The sequence below is a fragment of the Panthera leo genome, chromosome A3 (genome assembly GCF_018350215.1).
Source record: "Panthera leo isolate Ple1 chromosome A3, P.leo_Ple1_pat1.1, whole genome shotgun sequence".
Lineage (NCBI taxonomy): Eukaryota > Metazoa > Chordata > Mammalia > Carnivora > Felidae > Panthera > Panthera leo.
In genome coordinates, this window is record NC_056681.1 from 100,081,512 (window position 1) to 100,103,277 (window position 21,766).

General features: G+C 45.1%; 1 protein-coding gene across 6 annotated transcripts in view; it reads right to left on the bottom strand.

The window, feature by feature from the left end:
• Positions 1-4,275: 4,275 nt before the first annotated feature.
• The window catches only part of ST3GAL5 (ST3 beta-galactoside alpha-2,3-sialyltransferase 5), a 50,784-nt gene continuing 33,293 nt past the window's right edge, over positions 4,276-21,766 (bottom strand). For 2 of the 6 annotated variants that reach the window (XM_042932900.1, XM_042932901.1), the window contains exons 4-8: positions 20,470-20,574; positions 15,858-16,201; positions 11,699-11,885; positions 9,815-9,973; positions 4,276-5,382 (exon numbers count right to left, since the gene is read on the bottom strand). In XM_042932900.1, the coding sequence (XP_042788834.1) occupies positions 5,134-5,382; positions 9,815-9,973; positions 11,699-11,885; positions 15,858-16,201; positions 20,470-20,574 (1,044 nt within the window). In that variant the 3' untranslated portion in view covers positions 4,276-5,133. Of the gene's footprint in view, positions 5,383-6,350; positions 6,425-9,814; positions 9,974-11,698; positions 11,886-15,857; positions 16,202-20,469; positions 20,575-21,766 lie in introns of all 6 variants that reach the window. The other 4 variants (XM_042932904.1, XM_042932902.1, XM_042932903.1 and 1 more) reach the window with 4 other exon arrangements.

Consider the following 21,766-nt stretch of genomic DNA (forward strand, 5'->3'; position numbering starts at 1 on the left):
ATAAAGTACAAAATTCTGTCACTAGAGAGTTTATCACTTAATTACAGATGTCCTCTCGAATTCTCATTGCTTTAGGGCTGATAGTTCGTTTCTTTCCACCCCAAATGAGCCAGCCTGATAGGATATCTTGATATGTTATAGAGAAGAGTCCATTCAAAACCACTTTTCCATCTGACTACTGTCCTTAATCACCCTCAGCGGGCCCTCACTGTGCCCGCTCTGTCCCCAGTCATCTGTACATTCATGTTACTGCCTGGTAATTTAGCGTGGTCTTTCATATCAAGGACCCAACCAACATTTTAAATGAACTCATTTCAAATATCAGTTTTTTTTGGAGCCGATTTTCTTCGATTAAGTCAAAAAACATTAAGTCAGGTAACAGGAGAGTGAAAATATATCGCTTTTAGAAGTTACAAATTTCTGGTGATAATCTGTCATTAGCATTGCTGCTATGAGCTGAATAGTAAATATTCGGTTTCTTTAATGTTTGCATTTTTTAAATAATTTTTTACATTTTTATTTATTTATTTTTAGAGAGCCAGAGCGTGAGGGGCAGAGAGAGAGAGAGAGAGAGAGAGAGAGAGAGAGAGAGAGAGAATATCCCAACCAGGCTCTATAGGGTCAGCACAGAGCCTGACGTGGGGGCTCATACTCATGAACCGTGAGATCATGAGCTGAGCTGAAATCAAGAGTCAGATGCTTAACCGACTGAGCCACCCAGGTGCCCCAGCGTTCACATTTTCTGAAAATTCACTTCAATACGTCTCCAGCTACACAAAGGCAGTAGCGGCTACACCTGCCACATCTTGGGTGGCAGCTGGACACCAGCTCAGAACCTGACACATCACTTCTTCCCGAAGAAGGCAATTTATAAACTTGTCTCCCCTCCCACATGTTTTATTGACACAGTTCGCTGGAGGAATCTGCTTTTAAAAAGTTGGAGCTAAATTTCATAGCATGTTATTTACTTGTGTTCTACCATAGCCCAAAGATGGATGTTTTCTTTCCCTGATAAATGGGTTGAAATTTAATACTGAGAATTAGTCAAATCTAATCATTTCAATAGTGAAAGAAACTACCAAGACTGCAGTTTCCTTTTGTTGGGGGTGGGGAGGAGCATTAATTTCTACTCGATAAAATGTGGGTGTGTATATTTAATGAATAGTTCCCCTTCCCAATTTACTTCAGTCTTATATTGAGTGTTGGATGTAGGTAAATACAGACAAATGCCATGTTTTGAGAATACAAGTCCATGTTGTCTAAAGTGACTTGGGAAGTGGACAAAGACAGAATGAAGGCTGAGGTTGGGCCAGGGTGTCTTGACCCTCAGGGAAAAGGGCAGAGACAGATGGGTGTTCGGGTGTGCTCTGTGTCCTGAGATCTGCTTCCCTTTGTTCTTTGTGCTACAGTCTGAGAGCTGAGTGTGTGGTCATCTGGGCACGCCCTCGTGGAGGGTAAAGGTCTGGGGAGAGGGCACTGGTCCCATGGCAGCAAACACAGGATCCTTTGTTCAAGAGAAGCATTTTGTTACCATGTGTGTGAATGGAAGGAAGGCCAGGTGTCACACAGTTCTTGCTGGCTATCCAAGCTTACTTAAAGCTCACTGCATTCTGTTTTTTTTTTAAATTTTTTAAATGTTTATTTATATTTGACAGAGAGACAGAGACAGAGAGAGCTTGAGTGGGGTGGAGGGGGTGGGCAGAGAGAGAGGGAGACACAGAATCCCAAAGCAGGCTCCAAGCTCTGAGCTGTCAACACAGAGCCCGACCCAGGGCTTGAACCCACGAGCAGTGAGATCCTGTCCTGAGCCGAAGTCGGATGCCCAATGGACTGAGCCACCCAGGCGCCCGCCCTCACTGCATTCCAAAGGGACTTGTGCTAATTCACAGGAACTAGTCCTTTCCTTCCTTCTCAATGAACTTGACTGAAGTGTCCCCAAGAAAAGGTACCCCACACTTGGGATACTGTAAACCTGCCAAGGAGGAGAATAAGTCACCATTTCTTAATCTTCCTACAACGCTGGACTGTAGCAAGGCCAAGTCAACAATTCCTTTGTCATCAAGTCCCAAAGCGCTGGGGTTGGAATACACCTAAAACAAAGTGGTCCTTGGTTTTAGAAATCTTTAATAACCTGAGGATATTAGGGTGTGGCCACTTTTTTTTTTTTTTTTTTTACAGCTAAGCCTCTGTCTGCCACACAAACCAGACTGACCATTGATGGCCAAGAAGTCATCACCGTTCAACGCAGTCAAGTAAAAAAAGCTGGTTTAACAACTTAACTAATGGGCCCAACAAAAAGTGACACACCCCAAATTTGTGAAAACAGACATTGCCAATGCCTTATTAATACATTCTTGGGAAATGAGAAAACCAGCGTGACACAAAAGGAGCAATGAAGGGAAAGGGACACCTAGAATACATGAAGTTGTCTAAAAGATCCCAATTGAGCTTTGCCTAAAAACATGAGACACGTCATTGGGAGATACTCATCCAGTCCCCAAGCATTTTCCTAAGGCCAGCTTAGGTTTCTGGAGACAATCTGCTCTTTGTAGGAGATGAAACACACACACACACACACACACACACACACACACACACACACACACACACACACCCCATACAACTCACTGAAATTTTCTGTGGCCCAAAGTTCCAGTAAGATGTATGTTAAAATACAGAACATGTAGAAGTCACTATCAGTTGCCTCAAAAGCCAGGACTACAGCCATGTAAGAGGGATGTGGGTGCACATACATGGTGAAGCCCGTTATTGGAGATCCACCTTCCAACATCTTGAAGTGCCCAGAAGTGTAAAGAGCAAGTGTGCGTGGGGTTGCGTAAGGGAGGAGTAACTCCAAAGCCAAGAAGCAACTTCTAGCGAATAACGAAATGCCAAAGTGCTAAAAGTTCTTGAAGATGGCCTCTGATCAACTCCAATTGGCTGATGGACTCCATAAAAGGTCTTTGAAAAAATTATGCCTTTTTATTCACTCAGGGCACTTACTCCCTGCCAGTAATTAAAATGCAGGAGGCACAGGTAAAGCAATGTAAGGATACAAAAAAGGACATCCAGGGGAGGGGTGGGGAGGGGGCCAGGCCTGACAGTGGTCGAACGCTGGCCAAGTGCTGGGTGTGGAACTACACACCTCCCAGCAGCCTTGCAGGGCCGTGGGACACGAATCCACAGGGGCCCGTGCGCAAGTGCTCACAACACTGGGAAAGGTGTCTAAGGAGGTTCCAAACTCTGGCTTTTGTTAAATTGTTAAAAAAAAAAAAAAATTCAGGCTTCAAGTAGCCCTTGGAGGATGAGGGGCTGGAGATGGGTGGTATAGGCCTGGCCTTACCTGGGTCACACAGGACAGCCGTGGGCCATCTTCCCGAGTCTCAATTCTCAAAGCTAAGTCATTTGGCTGGTGAAAATTTCAAAGCAGTTCCTCTTAAACAGTATTTGATAAAATAGAAAGCAAAACCCATAGAAAATTTCCAGTCTCCCACCCAGAGAGTTACTATTTTGCTATGTTGGCGGCTCCAAGCTTGACCCCAGGGCCCTGGAAATCCAAGGGTGCCTGTCTGTTAGGACTGGCCCCTCCCCCTGCGCGCGGTCGGGACGTGGCAGATGCAAAGATACAGAGGGGCTGGGCGTCACAACTGCGGCCGGGCTGCGGGAGCACAAGGAGAAATGAGAACCCATATGTGGCAGGGAGGGAGCACACTAGATGCAGATCTTCTGATGACAAGGACAGGACCAATTAACAGACAGAAGCTGGAATGAGCCTGTTCTCTGGGAGGAAGCCACCGCCCCTCGCCACTCAACATCTCTCCAGCAGTCCCTGTGCTGTCTGGAATGCAGTCCCTCTGTCACTCACTGCCGGCATCCCACACTGAGGTCCCCACCTGGCAGCCACCAAGGACATTTCAGGCAGATTACAGACATTTTTTTTTTTTTGAGACTCAAATTAAGTAGACTGTGGGAGCTCCCCAAAAGCTTCTTTTTAAATTCTTTTTTAAAATTTTTAGCACACTACCTGGAACACACTGCCAGGTAGGCATGACAAAAATTATTTTTAAGTTGATTTTTTCTTTGAGACAGAGAGTGGGAGTGTGAGCAGGGGAGGGCTGGCGGGGGGTGGGGGAGAGAGAGAATCCCAAGTGGGGCTTGATCTCACGAACCTGTGGGCATCAAGAGTCGGACACTTAACTGAGCCGTGCAGGCGCCGCCCCCCCCCCCCAATTTTTTTTAAATAGGCAATTTATTTTAGTGTTTCAGAAGACATGATTATTCTTGGAAAGGGTTTATTCTTCTATAACTCTGGATAACAAAGATTATACCCTAATTTTGATAAGCCACCTCAGGCAGACAGTGGAACACCTCAGGTTAACGCTGAAGTGCTTGGGAAGGGCAGTAAAAAAAAAAAAACTCAACAAATTCAAGAGTTGTCATCATTTCAGGGAAGACGGTGGCTTCTGTAGCCTAAGGTGGCTTCAGAGAATGCAGGAGACCTGGAAAATGTCTTCTGTGTCCCTCCCCGACCACGGACGTTGTTTCCCCTGGTTGTTTCCTGCAAGTCTTCTGACAGAAGGCAGACCCGACAACAGAAAGGGACCGTGAACTTCTCCAACTGGCCCAGGCCTCACGCAGCAGCATGGCCAAACCAGGACTAGTGGTTTAGCTACTGAGCACATCATCCTGGAAGTGCCCCCGACATCTGTCCTACCAAACGGTAACAAAGAACCAGAATCAGGCATTCAGGACTCTCATCAAAGGAGTGACCTCCATTCTCCTTCCACTTAATTACCTGGTATTCTGTGTGCAGTAGACATGGACAGAGTTTTTACAAATTAAATAACGTTCTTAAAATTCAATAAAACATCATTACATACAAGTCTCTTTGAAAAGTCTTTCCCATTCAATTCTCAAAATTAACTTACAAAAGTTTGTGCAAAAACACTGACCTCAAATAAATAGGTGGGGGGGGGGCAAAGTGGGAAGAGCTAAACTTTTTTTTTTTTTTAAATTAAAAGTTAAAAACACCAGCTGCACTTCAAAGTATTTGCAGGATGAAATGGATCAAGAAGGCTAGGAAAAACAGCCTTCAGAGTCAGAGCTGCATTTTCAAGTGAGGTTTCTCTGTGTTCAGAATTCACAATGGATGCCTCCACTGAGGTCCTTCACCACGCCCTCTTTGACCAGCTTTAGGAGGAACCTGGTCTCTGTTGTCACATTATGCATGGTCTGAAAGTTCATGGCAGCCATGCAGAGATTGTCAAAGTAGTGCAAAGGTGTTTTGGGTTGATTGAGGTCATATCCGAAGCCTGCCAAACTGACTTCATCACACAGATGTGTGGCTAAGACAACAGCAATTACACCCATGGTGGGGACGTTCTGAAAAAAAAGGAAAAGACAAAACAAGGCTTAGGAGCACAATTCATTGATTTCCAAGGGGTATCCATGCTCTGCAGAGTAACACAGGCTGCTCTGGGGGCCACAAGTTTAGACATGACATGGTTTTACAGATCCCAGAATCCTGAAGTCGGACTTCCTGCCCAAGTCAGGGATTTACACTCTAAAACATGGTCTGTGATGTGGACACTTTTCACACACCACCAAGAGGTGGCTTGGCAGTTACTGTACCAAGCTAAACAGTGTTCCTTCTAAGCCTTCTTCCTACTGGTCCTACATGTACTGACCGGAACTGCAAAAACAAGTTCATTTCTTTTCTTACACGACACGCATCTAGAAGGTCTAGGTATCTAGAAGGTCTGTCCGTTCTGGAATCAGTGGTCACAGGACCTTCCACAGTCTTTCTTGGGACCTGTTTCTGGAGTTGGGCCCTTCCCTGCGGGCTCCTGTGGACAGTCTCTGCCAGAGAACACAGCAGCCTCAGTTCTTGCCAGTGAAGACTGAGTTCACGGCTTATCTGAAGCTACCTCCCACCCAAGGCCAACACTCCTGGCAAATAAAACACTTCCAGGTCATTTTTCACATGTATAGCTGCTAAGCCAGGTTCTGCCCACCCTCGATTTGGGCAATTTTTAGGCCCCAGTTAAGGGTCTCCACATTTGTTCCTCCCAAAACATTATCCTATGGACTTTGGCCTAGTGCGCCAAATGTCTGAACCATTCTGGATTCTGACTGAATCGCCAGTCTGCCACCCTCCTGTCCACCATCTTTCCACTTGCAAATCGGGAATCGTGCTTTCTGTATCTCTGTCCCAGTTTTGGGTGAAGACAGTACACAGGGCAGAGAGAAATACAGAAAGCCTTAAGCTGTCTAAGCACCAGCCGAAGGCCACTGCTGACCTGCAAATGACATTCTGTTGTATGGTTTTTCATGTAAATAAATATACCTACTTTGTTCATCCTACTTGGGTCTGTGGCTTCCAGAAACAACTCTCCTTTTCCGTAAACTGGAACAACAGCGAACCCTTCAAAGTTCATAGTTTAATCAGGATTAAGGAGCTTCTACTAAGCTCATCATTTGTCAAAAGCCACCTCTTGCTCCTTGGTGTGTTGCATCTACGTCACTCATTAAAAAGAAACTCAACAGTCACTGAATTCAAGAGAAATTAACCCAAAGGAAGACTTTCTGCTGTTTAGCCATAAGACCCTACGGTAGTGTCCTGTCTTACCCTGTGGCCAGCGTGGCACCTAGCAGGTCGGGAAAACTCAATCAGGGTTTACAGAAGGAGTGTATGAAGTCAACTGCTCATAGGGGCAAGTATATGGAGAGAAACTCAGAAACTATCAAAAACCACTCAGAGGGGTAGAGCGTTTGACTGCAAAAACCACTCAGAGCATGTTACCTACAGAACATATCCCCTAAGATCATACCTCTTAATCCAGCAGACTTCCCTGTCTGCTGGAAGGGCCTATGCGTGAGGAAGTTCCTGACAATGCAGTTTGTTGTCCATTTTCAAGCTTTTCCCTATGTATCTCTGTACACACATTGTTATTTTTATTTTTTAAAGTTTTTATTTATTTATTTTGAGAGTGAGAGTGCATGCATGATCGAGCAGAGGGACAGAGAGAGAGAGGGAGAGAGAGAATCCTAAGCAAGCTCCATGCTGCCAGTGCAGAACCCCATGCAGGGCTCAATCCCACAAACCATGAGATCATGACCTGAGCCAAAATCAAGAGTCAGATGCTCAACTGACAGAGCCAGCCACGTAACCCTCTAATTTTCTTATAATAAAATTTTTTAGAGTAAAATTGCTGGGTCAAGACTATTCACATTTAAAGCTGATATCTACTGCCAAAATACCATCCAGAAAAAGTACCAACTTATAATTCTATCTGTATTCCTGCCAAACAAGGACATTATCAAGCTTTTAAATCTTTGCTAAGAAAATAGGAAAAAAAATGTCATTGTGGCTCTAATGTACTTTTATTTGATTACTGGTGAAATTGAACATTTTATCATGTACTCCTTGGCAGTATAAATTTCTTCCTTTGTGAAATGTCTGTTCATATCTTTCCCTCATTTTTTAAATTGGCCCATCTTTTCTTTTTGCTGTAATAAGATCATTCTGTACTTTGAGAGTATTTACTATCATACATATGATAAAATTTCCCCCACTTATTCTATGTTCTAACTTTGTTTCTGATACCATTTGCTGTTCAGTAATTTCATATTTTATTGGAAGTAAATCTGCTCATTTTTGAAAGGTTACTTCTTCAATAAAAATCTACACAAACCACAAATGAGCATTTGCCTATGTCTAAAAAATATGATGGAATTTAATAAAGAAACAGGGCAGTTGAGAAGATAGAGAAATCGAAAGGTATTGAAAGATACTTGAATATATTTATAGTAAAACCTCTTCATAACTTAAGAATCTCGCCAAAGTCTATGTAAGTCTTTTTTTTTTTTTTAACTGCTTTGTTAAAATTGATGCTAACAGGGGCACCTGGGTGGCTCAGTCGGTTGAGCATCCGACTTCAGCTCAGGTCATGATCTCTCGGTCTGTGAGTTTGAGCCCCACGTCAGGCTCTGTGCTGACAGCTCAGAGCCTGGAGCCTGCTTCGGATTCTGTGTCTCCCTCTCTCTCTCTGCCCCTCCCCCACTCATGTTCTGTCTCTGTCAAAAAATAAATAAACGTTAAAAAAATTAAAAAAAAATTGATGCTAACAGGCTAAAAGTTTTAAGTCCACGTTCTGGGGGAACGAATGTGCTCCCAGGTGGGCAAGAGCAGCTAAAGCAACCTATTCTATAGTGAACCGGATCATGGACCCTGATAGCTGCTGCCAGGGGGCAGGGCCACTATCCTCTGCGAGGGAAAAAGGAACCATTTTCTGACCAGAAAGACTGGTCCTGGCCATGCTCCTGCAGTGGGCAGAAACTACGTGGCCCTCCCCAGGGATGGGAGAGCAGGAAAGCACCCGAGAGGGCAGACGCCTGAGAAAAATGGCAGCCTGCCAAGGGAAGAGCTTCAGCTGTGTTCATGGCTCAAGCCTGGGGCTGGAGCCAGAGTTGGGGTTAGCGGTTACCGATCACAGTAAAGAACTGGGTTTTTGTTTGAAGGAGCCTATTTAGGTATTTGTTTTTCCTATGAAACACAGAATTCTTCCTTTAGAGTTTACATAGGTGTTTTAAAGAACATTTTTAATTAGAATTTGATTCATAGGGCAAACAGAAGAGTCTGCTCATCTGTCTATTGGTTGACCACATCTAAGAGCCTAGCTCAATGTTTGCAAACTGTGACCCTGACCAGCCCCAGGTATCTCCTGGGCAATATCTCAGGCTCTCAGTGTGAGCAGCAGCACTGGCCCCCATTTCCAAATTCCTTGCTTTCCTTCATACGGGGAGATTTTGCTTGGAAGTTTGTTTAAGGAAGGGGTGCCTGGGTGGCTCAGTCGGATGAGTGTCTGACTCTTGATTTTTGGCTCCAGTCATGGTCCCAGGGTCGTGGGATCAAGCCCTGATTCAGGCTCTGTGCTGAATGTGGAGCCTGCTTGAGATTCTCTCTCTCTCTCTCTCTCTCTCTCTCTCTCTGCCCCTCTCCCCTACTTGCACTCTTTCTCACTCTCAAAAAAACAATTTTAATTTTTTAAAATTAAAAAAAAAATTTTTTTTTTAATTAAAACGATTTTTAAAGCTGTGATTTCCAGCTTTTAAAAAAGTGTTTTAAAGACACAGGCTTAGCTATTCGGATCATAAAGAAATAGGTGATAAAGCCATTGCCACCTCCCTGGTGGCAGCACAGGCTAAATGCGGGTAAAGAATCCCTACTGCAGTGAACAGCCAATATAGTGCAAAGGTTCTCAAATTGGGCTGCAAAATAATATCACCCAGGGGGCTTTGACAGTCCCAATGTACAGACCACCACACAGAATAATTAAGCAGAAAGTGTGGGATGAGACCCACGCATCAACTGAAAAGCACTGCTCTGGGGGGCGAACTTTATTTACCATCACCTGTAAAGTGAAGATAAATGTCAATTTTCGCTTAAGCAGCGCACAGAGTTAAAAATGTAAAGAACTTTTCAGACCACCAAAGTGTCTTTCAGTGTCCTCCAGCAGTTAGTTATATGGAGTCACCGACTAGGAATACCTTAAATAACATCTCAGGGACCTAAGTGTTAACGTGTTGACTGTACTGAAGACAGGAGTCACCAGGGGAAAGGCCAGGTAAACAATGAGGAGCCCTGAAGTCAAGATGCAGAATAGCAAACACACACGGAGCATCTATCTGCTCAGTGACTACATTTCTACACTGGATGACTCTTCTGGGTATACAGCTGAGCCCAAGTGAAAGTTGTACAGCTGTCTCCCTTCCAACACAGAGAAGAACAGTTAACTTTCAGTTGCAACAATACCTTATCTCGGCCCCAGAACCTTGACTGGGGCTCTGAGTACTGAAGGATGTCAAAGGCAGTCTCTTTGATAATAACTGGATTCAAAATCCTGAAATGTTTTGGCTGTAGTGGGATTTTTTCCGCCACCTGCTTCCAAAAGAAGAGTCGCACCCAAAATGGCTAAGGAAAGAAGGCAGGCAATCATTAGGGGTATTTAATAAGGTTATCCCACCAGCAGCAGGTGAGAACACACCCCTGCTAATCAGCCCAGAGTTATGGCGTGACCCCATGTGGGCTTGTCTGCTGCATTTGACAGCAAAGTCACCGAGATCTATGCAAATCCAAGAACTCAACTCAAAGTAGCCACCCCGAAGGACCCGATTTACGAACGTGGTGTTGGACAAGAGGACGAAGGGCAGCGTCGGCTCTGGTTTCCATGGGGAGGAAATTCCCCAGGGAATGACCTGAGATGGTAAGCCTTTTTAGGATTGAAAGGCATCGTTTGTCCCTGGGGAGACCAGGTGAACAGATCCTATTTAAGGGTATTAAGTGTACGAGTGACCCACTCCGACCAGGCCCTCACCCTGCGTCCTCTCCATGGCTTTGCTCTATCTGTCTAGTCCTGTGAAGTCTTCTGGAAACTGAAAGTTATTTCATAGGTGCTTCATCTTCCAACGACTTCTACACAACAGAAAGTCCACATCATAACCTATGCAAAATCAGGCTTTGCAGATACAAATTCTCCATCACATGGAGCTTATGTGAAAAGTGTAATATATCCTATTAATTTTGCAGACGGCTAGTTTGTGTGTATATAGATAGTTGGCTCCTGGAATCTATTTCAGCATCATGGGTAGGACCATAAAGTAATGTGATCAATTATTACAACAAACAAAAGGGCATATGACCAAGTGAGGGCCATTTCCTCAACATCTGCCCCTTTGGAATTCTGTGAATTTCCTCCAACAAGGGGACCACCTATCAGAGCATTTTTAGAGAATCTCTTTGGGAATATTCCTCAAACGTTTTGTATATATTCTTTTGAAAATCCTCCACAGTGGTTTATACTCATCCAAGTAAGTCTAATTTCTCGATTAGCCAAAAGGCATGTAAACTCAAGTCTGGTGAGTAAGGTAGGTGATCACTAGTAACAATTTTGGTTCAAAACTTGATTTTCCCATTTAAGTAATGATCACAGTTTCGACATGTGACGTAACCTTAAATTCTGAAAGTAATTCTTAACAAGTAATTCTCAACAAGAAGCTGCGCTTCTACAAAGGGAGTAGTTATTTTAGAGACACCACAAAAGTACAGTTGATCCTTGAATGATGTGGGGGTTAGGGCACCACCACCCTATCCCCGCATAGTTGAAATCCACATATAACTTTTTTTTTTAAGTAGGCTCCATGCCCAGCATGGAGCCCAATGGGGGCCTTGAACTCACAACCCTGAGATCAAGACCTGAGCTGAGATCAAGAGTCGGACGCTTAACCGACTGAGCCACCCAGGTGCCCCCACAGATAACTTTGGACTCTCCGAAAGCTTAACTGAGAGCTTACTGTTGACCAGAAGCTTTACTGATAATATAAACAGTCGATTAACACATCTTTTGTATGTTATATGTGTTATATATTATATTATATTATTACAGTAAAGTAAGCTAGAGAAAAGGAAATGTTATTAAGAAAATCTTAAGGAAGACAAAGTATATTTACAATACTATACTGTATTTACTGAAAACAATCTGTGCATAAGTGCACCCACGCGGTTCGAACCCACACTGTTCAGGGGTCAACTGTATGTATGCCACTGTGTTTGCTTAAAAAATAAAAGTCTGTAATTACACTTAGAGACCCCTCCACTTCTTATGAAAGAATACTAGATGGCTGAGTTTCTAGTGCTTACCAGGGTTTCATTTTTCACCATTGCTTGAAGCCAGTTGAAGTCAACACTCTTAAATAAAACAGCAACAAACAAGTCATGGGAATAATAGTCAAGGTCAGACAGTGGCGCACCCTCTGGGTAAGTCATCCTTATGGTAGTTTTATTACCAACATGCTCTGAATATCCCTCAACTGGTGCACTGTTTAACCTATTTAAATAAAAAGGAAAAGATAAATTGACAAAGCAAGCCATCAACCCTCTTATCATATCATACAAAGTCCCTGCACTGCGTCCCCAGCATTTTTAGGACTGGGAGTGGCTGTGGGTCCGGAGGAAGGCATCCCTCCCAGCAGCCTTGCGTCCCTGAGGGACACCCATACCTCAACTCTGAATGTCAAGCAATCCCATGTAGTCCTGCCATTTCAAGCTAATCCAACATATTATATTTTAGGCTTTCTCTGGGCACCAGTGATGTTGCCTTGAAGGCTTCCCACTGTGTTCAGATATGAGGGGTTCTTGCCAGGAATTCAAAAAGATAAGCAGAAAGGAAACCTAGAAACCAGGGCAAGGCAGACACAAACCACACTTAGACCGACAGGGTCAGGACCAAGGAGGGCAATAGGCCCAGGTGCATCCTTAAAGCAAGGATTTGCGATACTTACAACTGTCAGATCAACAAAGGCTCTTACCAGGCTCGTTGTTTGGGGGCAAATTGTAAGAATTCTTCTGAAAGCAAACTGACCCAGTTAAAGAGTTTCGTAATCTCAAAAAATGTCTGTCTGGTTCTTCCCCTGTATTATCACACCTGTATCCCAACTTCCTTCTCTATTCCGCTGCCACTTCTTCTAGATCTGATACCTACCTCTGGATTATCATATTATTAGACACGATGACTAAATGCAAGGCATGCCCCTGAGGTGGTTATTTTTTCCCATTTCTTATTTTAAAATAAAGGACATTATCAGTGTGGCTGGTGAAATCTGATAAGGATGTAGACAGCGTCTAAATTTTATCGATGTTAATTTCCTGATTCTCAACATTGTTCCGTGGTTCTGCAGTTCTATAATAGAATGAATGCCCTTGTTCTTGGGAAATGCACACTGACTTGTTTAGGGGTAAAGGGGCTTGATATTTGCAACTATCAAAGGGTTCGGAAGAGTAACGGGAGAGAGAGAGAGAGAGAGAGAATTATAAAGCAATGTGATAAAGCATTACAGGTTGGAGAATCTGGGGGGAAGGGTGAATGCGAGTTCTCTGTACTATTTCTGCAACTTTTCTGTTAAATTTGAAATTGTTTCAAACCGAAAAGTTAACCTGCAAAGGCTTCTTCACTGATATTCTCCCTCATCATCAGGCTAAGCAACCCTTTCTCTATCCCCAGCACTCAGTGGCCTCCCAATGCCCACACATGAAGTCCCTGTTCCCCAGTCTGGTGATGTGTGGGCCACCACTGGGCATTGGGCCACCTTCCAGCCCCTTTCCCACTCTCCCAGCCTCTCCCTCCTCCTGCCAGGGTGGGGGGCTCCACACCTAAGATCTCCCCACCTACCTCCTCCCTGAAGAGCCAAATCCCACTGCTCTGCAAGGCCAGCCCAGGGCCACCCTTCACTCCCGCCACACTTCTCCTCTGGCCCAGAGTGTGCACTGCCTGCAACTCCTGGCTTCTCTCTTTTTCTCTTCCTGTATCCCAGTCACGGACCAGTAGATGGGCATGGGGTCCCGTCTGCCTCCCCAGTGCTGCCTGTGCACGCATCTTTCAGCTGATCACACAGGACCAGGGATTAGGTTCTGGAAGCCTCATACCCTGCATGTGGACTGTTTGTGTCCGGCCCGGACCCTGGGCCCTGCAGTGCCTCAAGGTGCTCATCTATGATGCCCACAGTGATGGCTCCACTGAGGAACAAGAACATCTAAAGCAGACAAGGTAGTGTCTGGCACACAGAAACATTCAATGAAAGGCAGGGGCTATATCCTTCTTCACCCCAACATTTATAACCCTGGAGGCCCCACTCCTACCCCCCCACCTCGCATCATTCCTGCTCTCTGGCCGCTGGGGCCCATGGCACCTCTTCTGCCTTAAAACTATGTTCTTGAGGGGCGCCTGGGTGGCCCAGTTGGTTAAGCGTCCGACTTCAGCTTAGGTCATGATCTCGCGGTTCATGAGTTCAAGCCCCGCGACAGGCATCTGTGCTGATGGCTCAGAGCCTGGAGCCTGTTTCAGATTCTGTGTCTCCCTCTCTCTCTGACCCTCCCCGGTTCATACTCTGTCTCTCTCTGTCTCAAAAATAAATAAACCTTAAAAAAAAAACAAAAACAAACTATGTTCTTGGGGCTCCTGGGTGGCTCAGTCGGTTAAGCGTCCAACTTCAGCTCAGGTCATAATCTCACGGCTCATGAGTTCAAGTCCGTGTCCAGCTCTGTGCTGACAGCTCAGAGCCTGGAGCCTGCTTCGGATTCTGTGTCTTCCTCTCTCTATGCCCCTCCCCTGCTTATGCTCAGTCTCTCAAAAATAAATAAAACATTAAGAAAAAAAAAATCTAGATTCTTAACTATTTCTTCTATCTTGGCTCTTACAAAAGTCTGATTCATTCCCACAAACACTTTACACCCCCTGTCCTCTCCTCCAGAGCCCCCGTCTATCCTACAAATTCTCCAAACAGAGCTGGTAACATCCATTGAGCCTTTACCCCAAGCCCGACACTAAATGCTTTACCCTAAGTTCTAAGTGCTTTACATCTGTGAACTCATTTTGTCTTTATGTAAGCCTATGAGGTACATACTATTATTTCCTCCATCTATAGATGAGGAAACAGAGGCACAGGACAGTTAGGAAACTTGCCTGAGATCACAGCTACTGGGGACAAAGGCATTATGTGAACATATCACTTTTAGACTCAGAATATTTGAAATGGATCTTGTTATACTCCCTCACTAACCAGAGATTTTTTCCTCCAACTACTCCGCTTCTGACAGCAGTTCTGCTAACACCTGAGACCCCAGACTAGAAATCCTGGCATCCCTTACCATTAACTGTCAAGCTGTCAGGAAGTCCCCCAATTTACTTTCTCAATATATCTCCCGGATTTGACCCTTCAGTCTCCATTTCCACTTTTTCTGCCTCACACCAGGCCCGCACACTGCGTGCACGGACTACAAACTCGACACCCAGTCCCCAGCCCTCGCCTGCCCTGCCTTTGGTCAAATCCACACGCTCCTGCTGAGCAAATCTGATGAAGGCCCAGCATGCCTTCATCATGCTCCTGGTTCTACACATCCTTCAGATGGGGAGAATTTATCAAAATGTATCAAGAGCCTTAAAAATATTCGAGTATCTTTAAGCCAACAATTCTGAGAATTCTTGGAAAGGAAATAATCAGAGATAAAGACTTAAGTATGAGAATGTGCAAGGCATTTTCACAATAACAAAGAAACTGAAAAATTCTACATGTCCACAACAGAACAGCTAAATAACTTCTGATACTCTCATTTAGAGGAACGGTAAGTACTTGGAAGAGTTAATTTTCTAAGAAATATTTAATGACCTCAGAAACTGTTCATAATATTAGATTAAAAAAGCAAAATACTTTATAAGAATATAAATGCACTCATTAGTATGTGTATAGAACAAAAGTGGAAAAAACACAGCAAATTAATAGTGGTTGGTTATTTGTGCTATGAGTGGTTATTTTCTTTCTTACATTTTCCTGTATTTTTTTTTTTAATCTTCAAGAATGAGCACATTTTACTTTTACGATCAGGAAAACAATTTTCAGCTGGCTAAACCAGAGAGAATCTAGGATGAACGGAGTTCAGACTGTGTGCTCCCCACGATCCCTCCAGCACTGCTCGTGGGGTGCACCTACACCGAGCCCTGCTCCCCGAAGCCAGGCATCTCACTAGCTCACCCCCCAACACCACATCCACTTCCTGGCTCTGCCTCACCCAGGCTTCCTCCTGAATCTACCCAGTCTTCCAAACCTCACCTCCTCTGTAAAGGTTCTGCCATATTAGGGTCGATACGGCGCAGTTTGGGGGCATCCAATCATTTCACGTTTGTGTCTCAACTCCTCAAGCAGTAAATCCCCTGCAGGCAGGGGCCTGCAGCACTTCCTGCACCCCTCACTGTCGCTGGCACTACACCAACAGCAGTGAACTGAACTTTAGAGGTGAACCCATGTACCTTATCACAACATCAAACTGGTTCAGGGCATGGCCCAGTGCTAGTCCGTGCAGTATCCCGCCGCTTCCGATAACCACACAACGCCTACAGCTCTTTGCTTTTAAGTGTTCAGGCATGTCGTGCTCAGGCAATATCTCCAAGAGGCTCTGGACTTGGCTGGAGAACCTCCGGAATCCAAAAGGAGGATCGTACTTGTACTCGGCTTCATTCACTTTGGGGGCCTCCTTCACGAAAGGCGGTAAGTCCATGCTGTACCTGTGCTCAAACAACTGCGCCATGGACTTCTTCGCAAACTTTGGTCGGCATTCCTTTTGCAAGACTTGCTGAGCATATTTCTGAGCTCTCTGGAATGAAATCACACCAGGCTGAGTTTAAAAAAATAACCTCTCAGGCATCAGAAATACCCTCTTACAGATGACACTGTGTCCTGGGATGTCTGATAAAGCTCCCTGTAGATTACTGTCTTTCAGCACAAAACATCTCCCTTTTAGAGTTAATTTGTGGTCAGAAACTTAAAGAAAAAAACCTGAGAGAATCACATAACAAGGAGATAAACTCAACAATATCTACTTCATTATACAAGGAAAGCATGTCCTCATACCCCCACCTCCTATCTCTAGCCTGCCCTTGTTCCTAAAATAAATGTGGGGTGAAATACATACTCTGATGTATTTCATGTTTTATAAAAGCCCGACACAGGCTACAACATGGATGAACCTTGAGAACATTATACAAAGTGAAATAAGCCAGTCACAAAAGGACAAATACTGTTTGATTCCACTTCCATAAGATCTCTATAGTACTAAAATTCATAGAAACAGGAAGTAGAATGCTGGTTATTGGAGGCTGAGAGAGGGGCAGGTGGGAAGCTATTGTTTAATGGGTACAGAGTTTAGGTTTTGCAAGATGTAAAAGTTCTAGAAATCTGTTTCATAGCAGTGTGAATATAACATATCACACTTAACAGCACCATATTGCACATTTAAAAATGGCTGAGATGGTAAATTTTATGTGATTTTTACCACATTTTAAAAAAATCTCATGTATTTTAGGTTCCTGTCTAGCGGGATGAGACACAGGCTTATTTACCTACCAGTTGGGGCAATGAGCTTCATACAGTCTGAAATGCAAGTTATTCTACATGTAACCAGGGAATAATGTCACGTCAACATAGAAGTAGCTGGCCTTGGTTTTGTATACAATTTTCCTTGCACATTAATGCTTTGCCTCAATAAGGAACGACTGTTGGGGCACCTGGGTGGCTCAGTTGGTTGAGCGTCCGACTTCGGCTCAGGTCATGATCTCGCGGTTTGTGAGTTAGAGCCTGGCGTCGGGCTCTGTGCTGACAGGTCAGAGCCTGGAGCCTGCTTCGGATTCTGTGTCCCCCTCTCTGTCTGCCCCTCCCTTACTCATGCTCTGTCTCTGTCTCAGAAATAAACATTAAAAAATTTTTTTAAAATAATGAACGACTGTTGAATGCCAAATACTCTAGCCCAGATGAATGCAGCAACCCACGGAAGGACATGGGACAAAGGGCCATTCGTCCCAGTCTTTCCTCTTGGCTCAGTCTGGCCAAATTCTGCCTCCAAACTGTTTGGCAGGAAGTTCTCCCTCATCGCTGTACTTTTTGTCCTTATCTCCACATTCAGCAGCCTTGGCTCTGCCTTACCCCTCCTCCCACCAAGCTATCTTCTCACTCACACGCACATACAAACGCCTATGTGCATGAATGTATGGTGTCCTAGATTTGCTGGGATATTTATTTTTAGGACTGAACATGTCTTTTGAACTGCGTCCATACTATTATGAGGATCATTGTTGTATATAATTTTATTTTTTAAACTTTTTAATGTTTATTTATTTTTGAGAGAGCGAGCGAGCAAGAGAGAGCATGAGAGGAGGAGGGGCAGAATCTGAATCAGGCTCCAGGCTCTGAGCTGTCAGCACAGAGCCCAACATGGGGCTCGAACTCAGAGAGTACAAGATCATGACCTGAGCCGAAGTCAGAGACCCAGCTGACTGAGCCACCCAGGCGCCCCTGTTGTATATAACTTTAAATGTTTGCCTCAACTATGTTCTTCCTCAGAGGCTTGTTATTTTTATTGTCTAATTTTTGTATAATAATTTTTTGTAGGAAAACTTCTATCTTACTACAGCAAAAGCCCCCACCCTCCCTTTTTAAATTACAGCTTCAAAAAGTTATTAGCATCTGGGAAGAGTACACTGTCTACATCTTGAGGATGCGGCCCTGTTTCTGAAAAGGTGAACTGACACTCTCTGAGCACAGATGCTGCTGCATACATTATGCCAGCCACTGCCTCGGCCTGTCGCTAGATCTCCAACACCTCACAAAATGGCCGTCAGTACCTTCACTGTGTGGGCTCAAGGAGGCATGGCCGGTAAGAGGGCTGGGCTGGTGTGCTAACCTGGTCCGATTACTTCCCAAATTCCTAAAACCACAGCCTCTGTCCACACAGAGCAGCACACAAACACCACCACTGAGAACAAGAGTTTAAAGACAAATTGGCACCTTCGTGAGGAATCGGCAGGAAAGCCAGGCAAGGACCAGTCGTGACCCCCAGTAGCACCGGAAGGAAGGCCTGCCAAGCCCATGTCACTGTGCACCCAGCATGGACTTAACACCCCACCAGCAGGGGCAGGGCAAACAGAGAAGCCACACAGACCACACACATCTGACTCTAGACCCCAGGCCTGAGGGTTGTGAACAGCAAGTTTTAGAGGACAAAAGGCCAAAATGACATGTCAAGCATCTGGTTTTGCAGATCTCCTAGGATAGAAATGAACCTCTGAGAAGTGCCCAAAGAAACCCCGAGCAGACGAGTGATGGGCTCATGACTGGAAAGAGAAGTAGGTGATCAAGCCAGAAACCTGGGCTCGGCTCTCCTGAGCTGCCAAATTTTCTCTTTAAAAGTTTCATTTGGAAGGAGTGAAACTTCGTTCCATTTCCATTCTGGCAAAGAGCTCCACTTGAGGCTTCAGACTTAATTGTCTAGACTGGGGGCAGAGGACAAGGCCTAGTCATCACCTTGTGACGGGGACTGCGCCTGCCCTCACTCACCGCGGGTGCGATTACATCCGTCCCGGGTGAGCACATGCTCTGAACGCCACCAGAAATGTCTACAGCGACAGCAGTTCCTCTGCTCCTTTCATTTCACCTCATTTAGAGGTGTGGACAGGCCCCGAGAAAGCCCCTGGGACCATTTCTTCTAACCAGAAGTTGTTCCAGCCTCTCCCCCACCTCCTCCACAGCTCGAATGAGAAAAGCCCGGGGAGGAGAACCTCACCTCCCAGAGCCGTGATGAAAGAAGGGGCTGTGACCCTCCCCTGCCCTGCTGCAGAAAGCTCCAGAGCTGGAAGCCAGAGCAGGCAAGGACAGACGGACACAGAGGGGTCTGGCTGGCATTCATCCACTGGGAAGGATCACTGGGAGGATCACTGGGAAGCAGAGAACTGGCGACTGTTGAAAATATACAGAAACTCCCGCTTCTCTCAAATCAAGGCGTGGAAATGAGGGCTTCGGTGTTTTAACCGTCTTCCAGGCTGAGCTTGCCGGCTGCCCACAGCTAAGAATAAACAGACATCTGGTAGTTCCGACTGTCAGGGAGGTGGCGACTTGCCATGGAAAACCACAATGTGAAAATTCACTGAAGGGTATTTAAAAAATCAAAGTGATTTTCCTCGGCAGTCTCTGCTTTCATTTCTACTGCAGAATTTTTAGGATAATGGTCCTCCAAATAGAAGTAAATGGCATAATTCTTAGTAAAAGGCAATGTTCTCTTTTAGTCCTTTACGTCGAGGACAGGGCACGGCACTGAGGTTGGAGGAGGGTTTCGGGGCTAGAGCTCACCAAACCTGGGTAGGAGCCCAATGCAGCCACAGACCACGTGAGCTGAGGGCATGGGCTACCTTATGACGCTTTCAATGCCAGATGTGTACCAGGCTGGTGCTGGCCTCTTCCTCCCAGGGGCTGCTCTGACGCCCACAGCATTACGCACTCTGCCTGAAACATGTGAGAACAGCCGTAGGAGAACCGTGAGCAAAGCTACTGCCACATGTAACTCACACTGAAGTCAACCATCTGTAACTCCTACCCAGCTAAAAAAGTAGGGCAAAATCTGAATAACTGAGTCACAGAAAGAGTACCACAGTAAAAACTCAGACAGTCAGTGGCAGCCTGGGACTGGTGGCTGAGGGTGGGGACAGACTACAACAGGTGAGGTAACTTACCCGTTGGGTGATGGAAGGAATGTTCTAAAATTGGACTGGTGTGATGGTGGTGTAACTGTGTAAGTGCACGGACACTACAAAATTGCATGCTTGAAAGGAGTAAATTTTATGGTGTGTGTATTTTGGCACAGTAAACCATTAAGAAAAACCAATCAGAAGATCTGGATGCTGGACCTGGTTCTAGATCTGTCAACCAGCAGTGTAACCTTGACTAAAGATCTAACCCTCGGTCAAGGCTTCAGTTTCCTCATCTCTGATATCTGAGGATGATCTGGGGCAAGGAGGCAGCGCTAAGAGGGGAAAAGAATCGGTCTAGAGGTGCAGACACCTGGACTAATACCTCGGCCCAGGTTATACTGCTTACCTTAGCTATGTGAGCGCAGGTCTGCAGAGTCAGAGAGAAGCACATTTGGCCATAATGAACTACACAGCACAAAATGCAGTCCTCAGGGTGATATGTGGTTTTTAGCTGAGAAGAGAGAGGGCCAAGTTCAAACTGCTGCTACCACGCAGCCCAAACCTGATTGTGACCTGACATGAATGTGCCCTTGTCTCTCCTTAAACATTTTTAAGTGCAATTTCACATCTGAAATGCACTTTCAAAGTGTCCGGGTCCCACAGAGACCACTGTGAATCTTTTTAAAGAAACTGTACGTTAAGGGGCATCCTTAAATAGAAAGGACAAAAGCCACAGGCACACTTCTGCAGCTGTGTTAACACAGGCCAGGCCCAGCACAACTAGGCAATGCTCAGAGTCCAACAGGGTCAGCAGGGTCCCACTAACGTTGCTAGCTGCTGAATATCATCAACAGAGCTAACAGGGCCTCATGGCTTTGAGACCACCTTCTGCTAACATACATCTACAACAATTCAAATTTGCCCCAGTGCTCTTGGTGGTAAGGACCAATGTCCAGCAACAGTCTGGAGACAGGGTTCTCTTTGCAGAGAGCTCATACTGCACACCGCCTCACAGCCATTGAGAACACCAGGACCACACCGGCCAGCTTCCCTGGCCATTTCCTGCATTCCGGGGACTTGAGAAAGGATTTCTGGTTTTGCCTTAATGAAACGTGACCAGCTATCAAATTGGGGACCTGCTCAGTGTGGCATTCAAGGGCTTTCCCTCTTTGGTCCCGGCTCATTTTCAGTCTTCTCTCCTGCTATTCCCCACCCAAATCCTCACTGATCTCCAACTCTTGCTGTCTAATGTGGCAAGCTCTCAGAGGCACATGCAGAGGACAAGCTGTCAGGACCACTGTGAAAAGTGGGGCATTCTGACAGCGTCGACAATGTTAAAAAGCTATTAAAAAGTCTCAAGTAATGAAATAAAAAATATCCCTAATTCCACCATGGTTGTAGCAAGCTTTCACTTTCTACTTTATTAATTTCTGAATTGACCGAGATTTTCACAAACAAGTTTGACTTATAAAACCATCAGCTGATTCCCCCCTCTTTCACCACAAACTGCAAGGGACTTTCTACTTTATTCATTTCTGTATTATTTGAATTTTTGGTGTTATTTTTATCATTGGAAAAAATAATGATCTTTTAGAATCTTTTAGAACTGGTTCGATGTGGTGGTCACTGTGGACTGCTACTGGGTCTCCATTTCCTGTTCCTTCTTCTTAGGGAGACGTAATTCTGTTCAGGCAGTTATCACC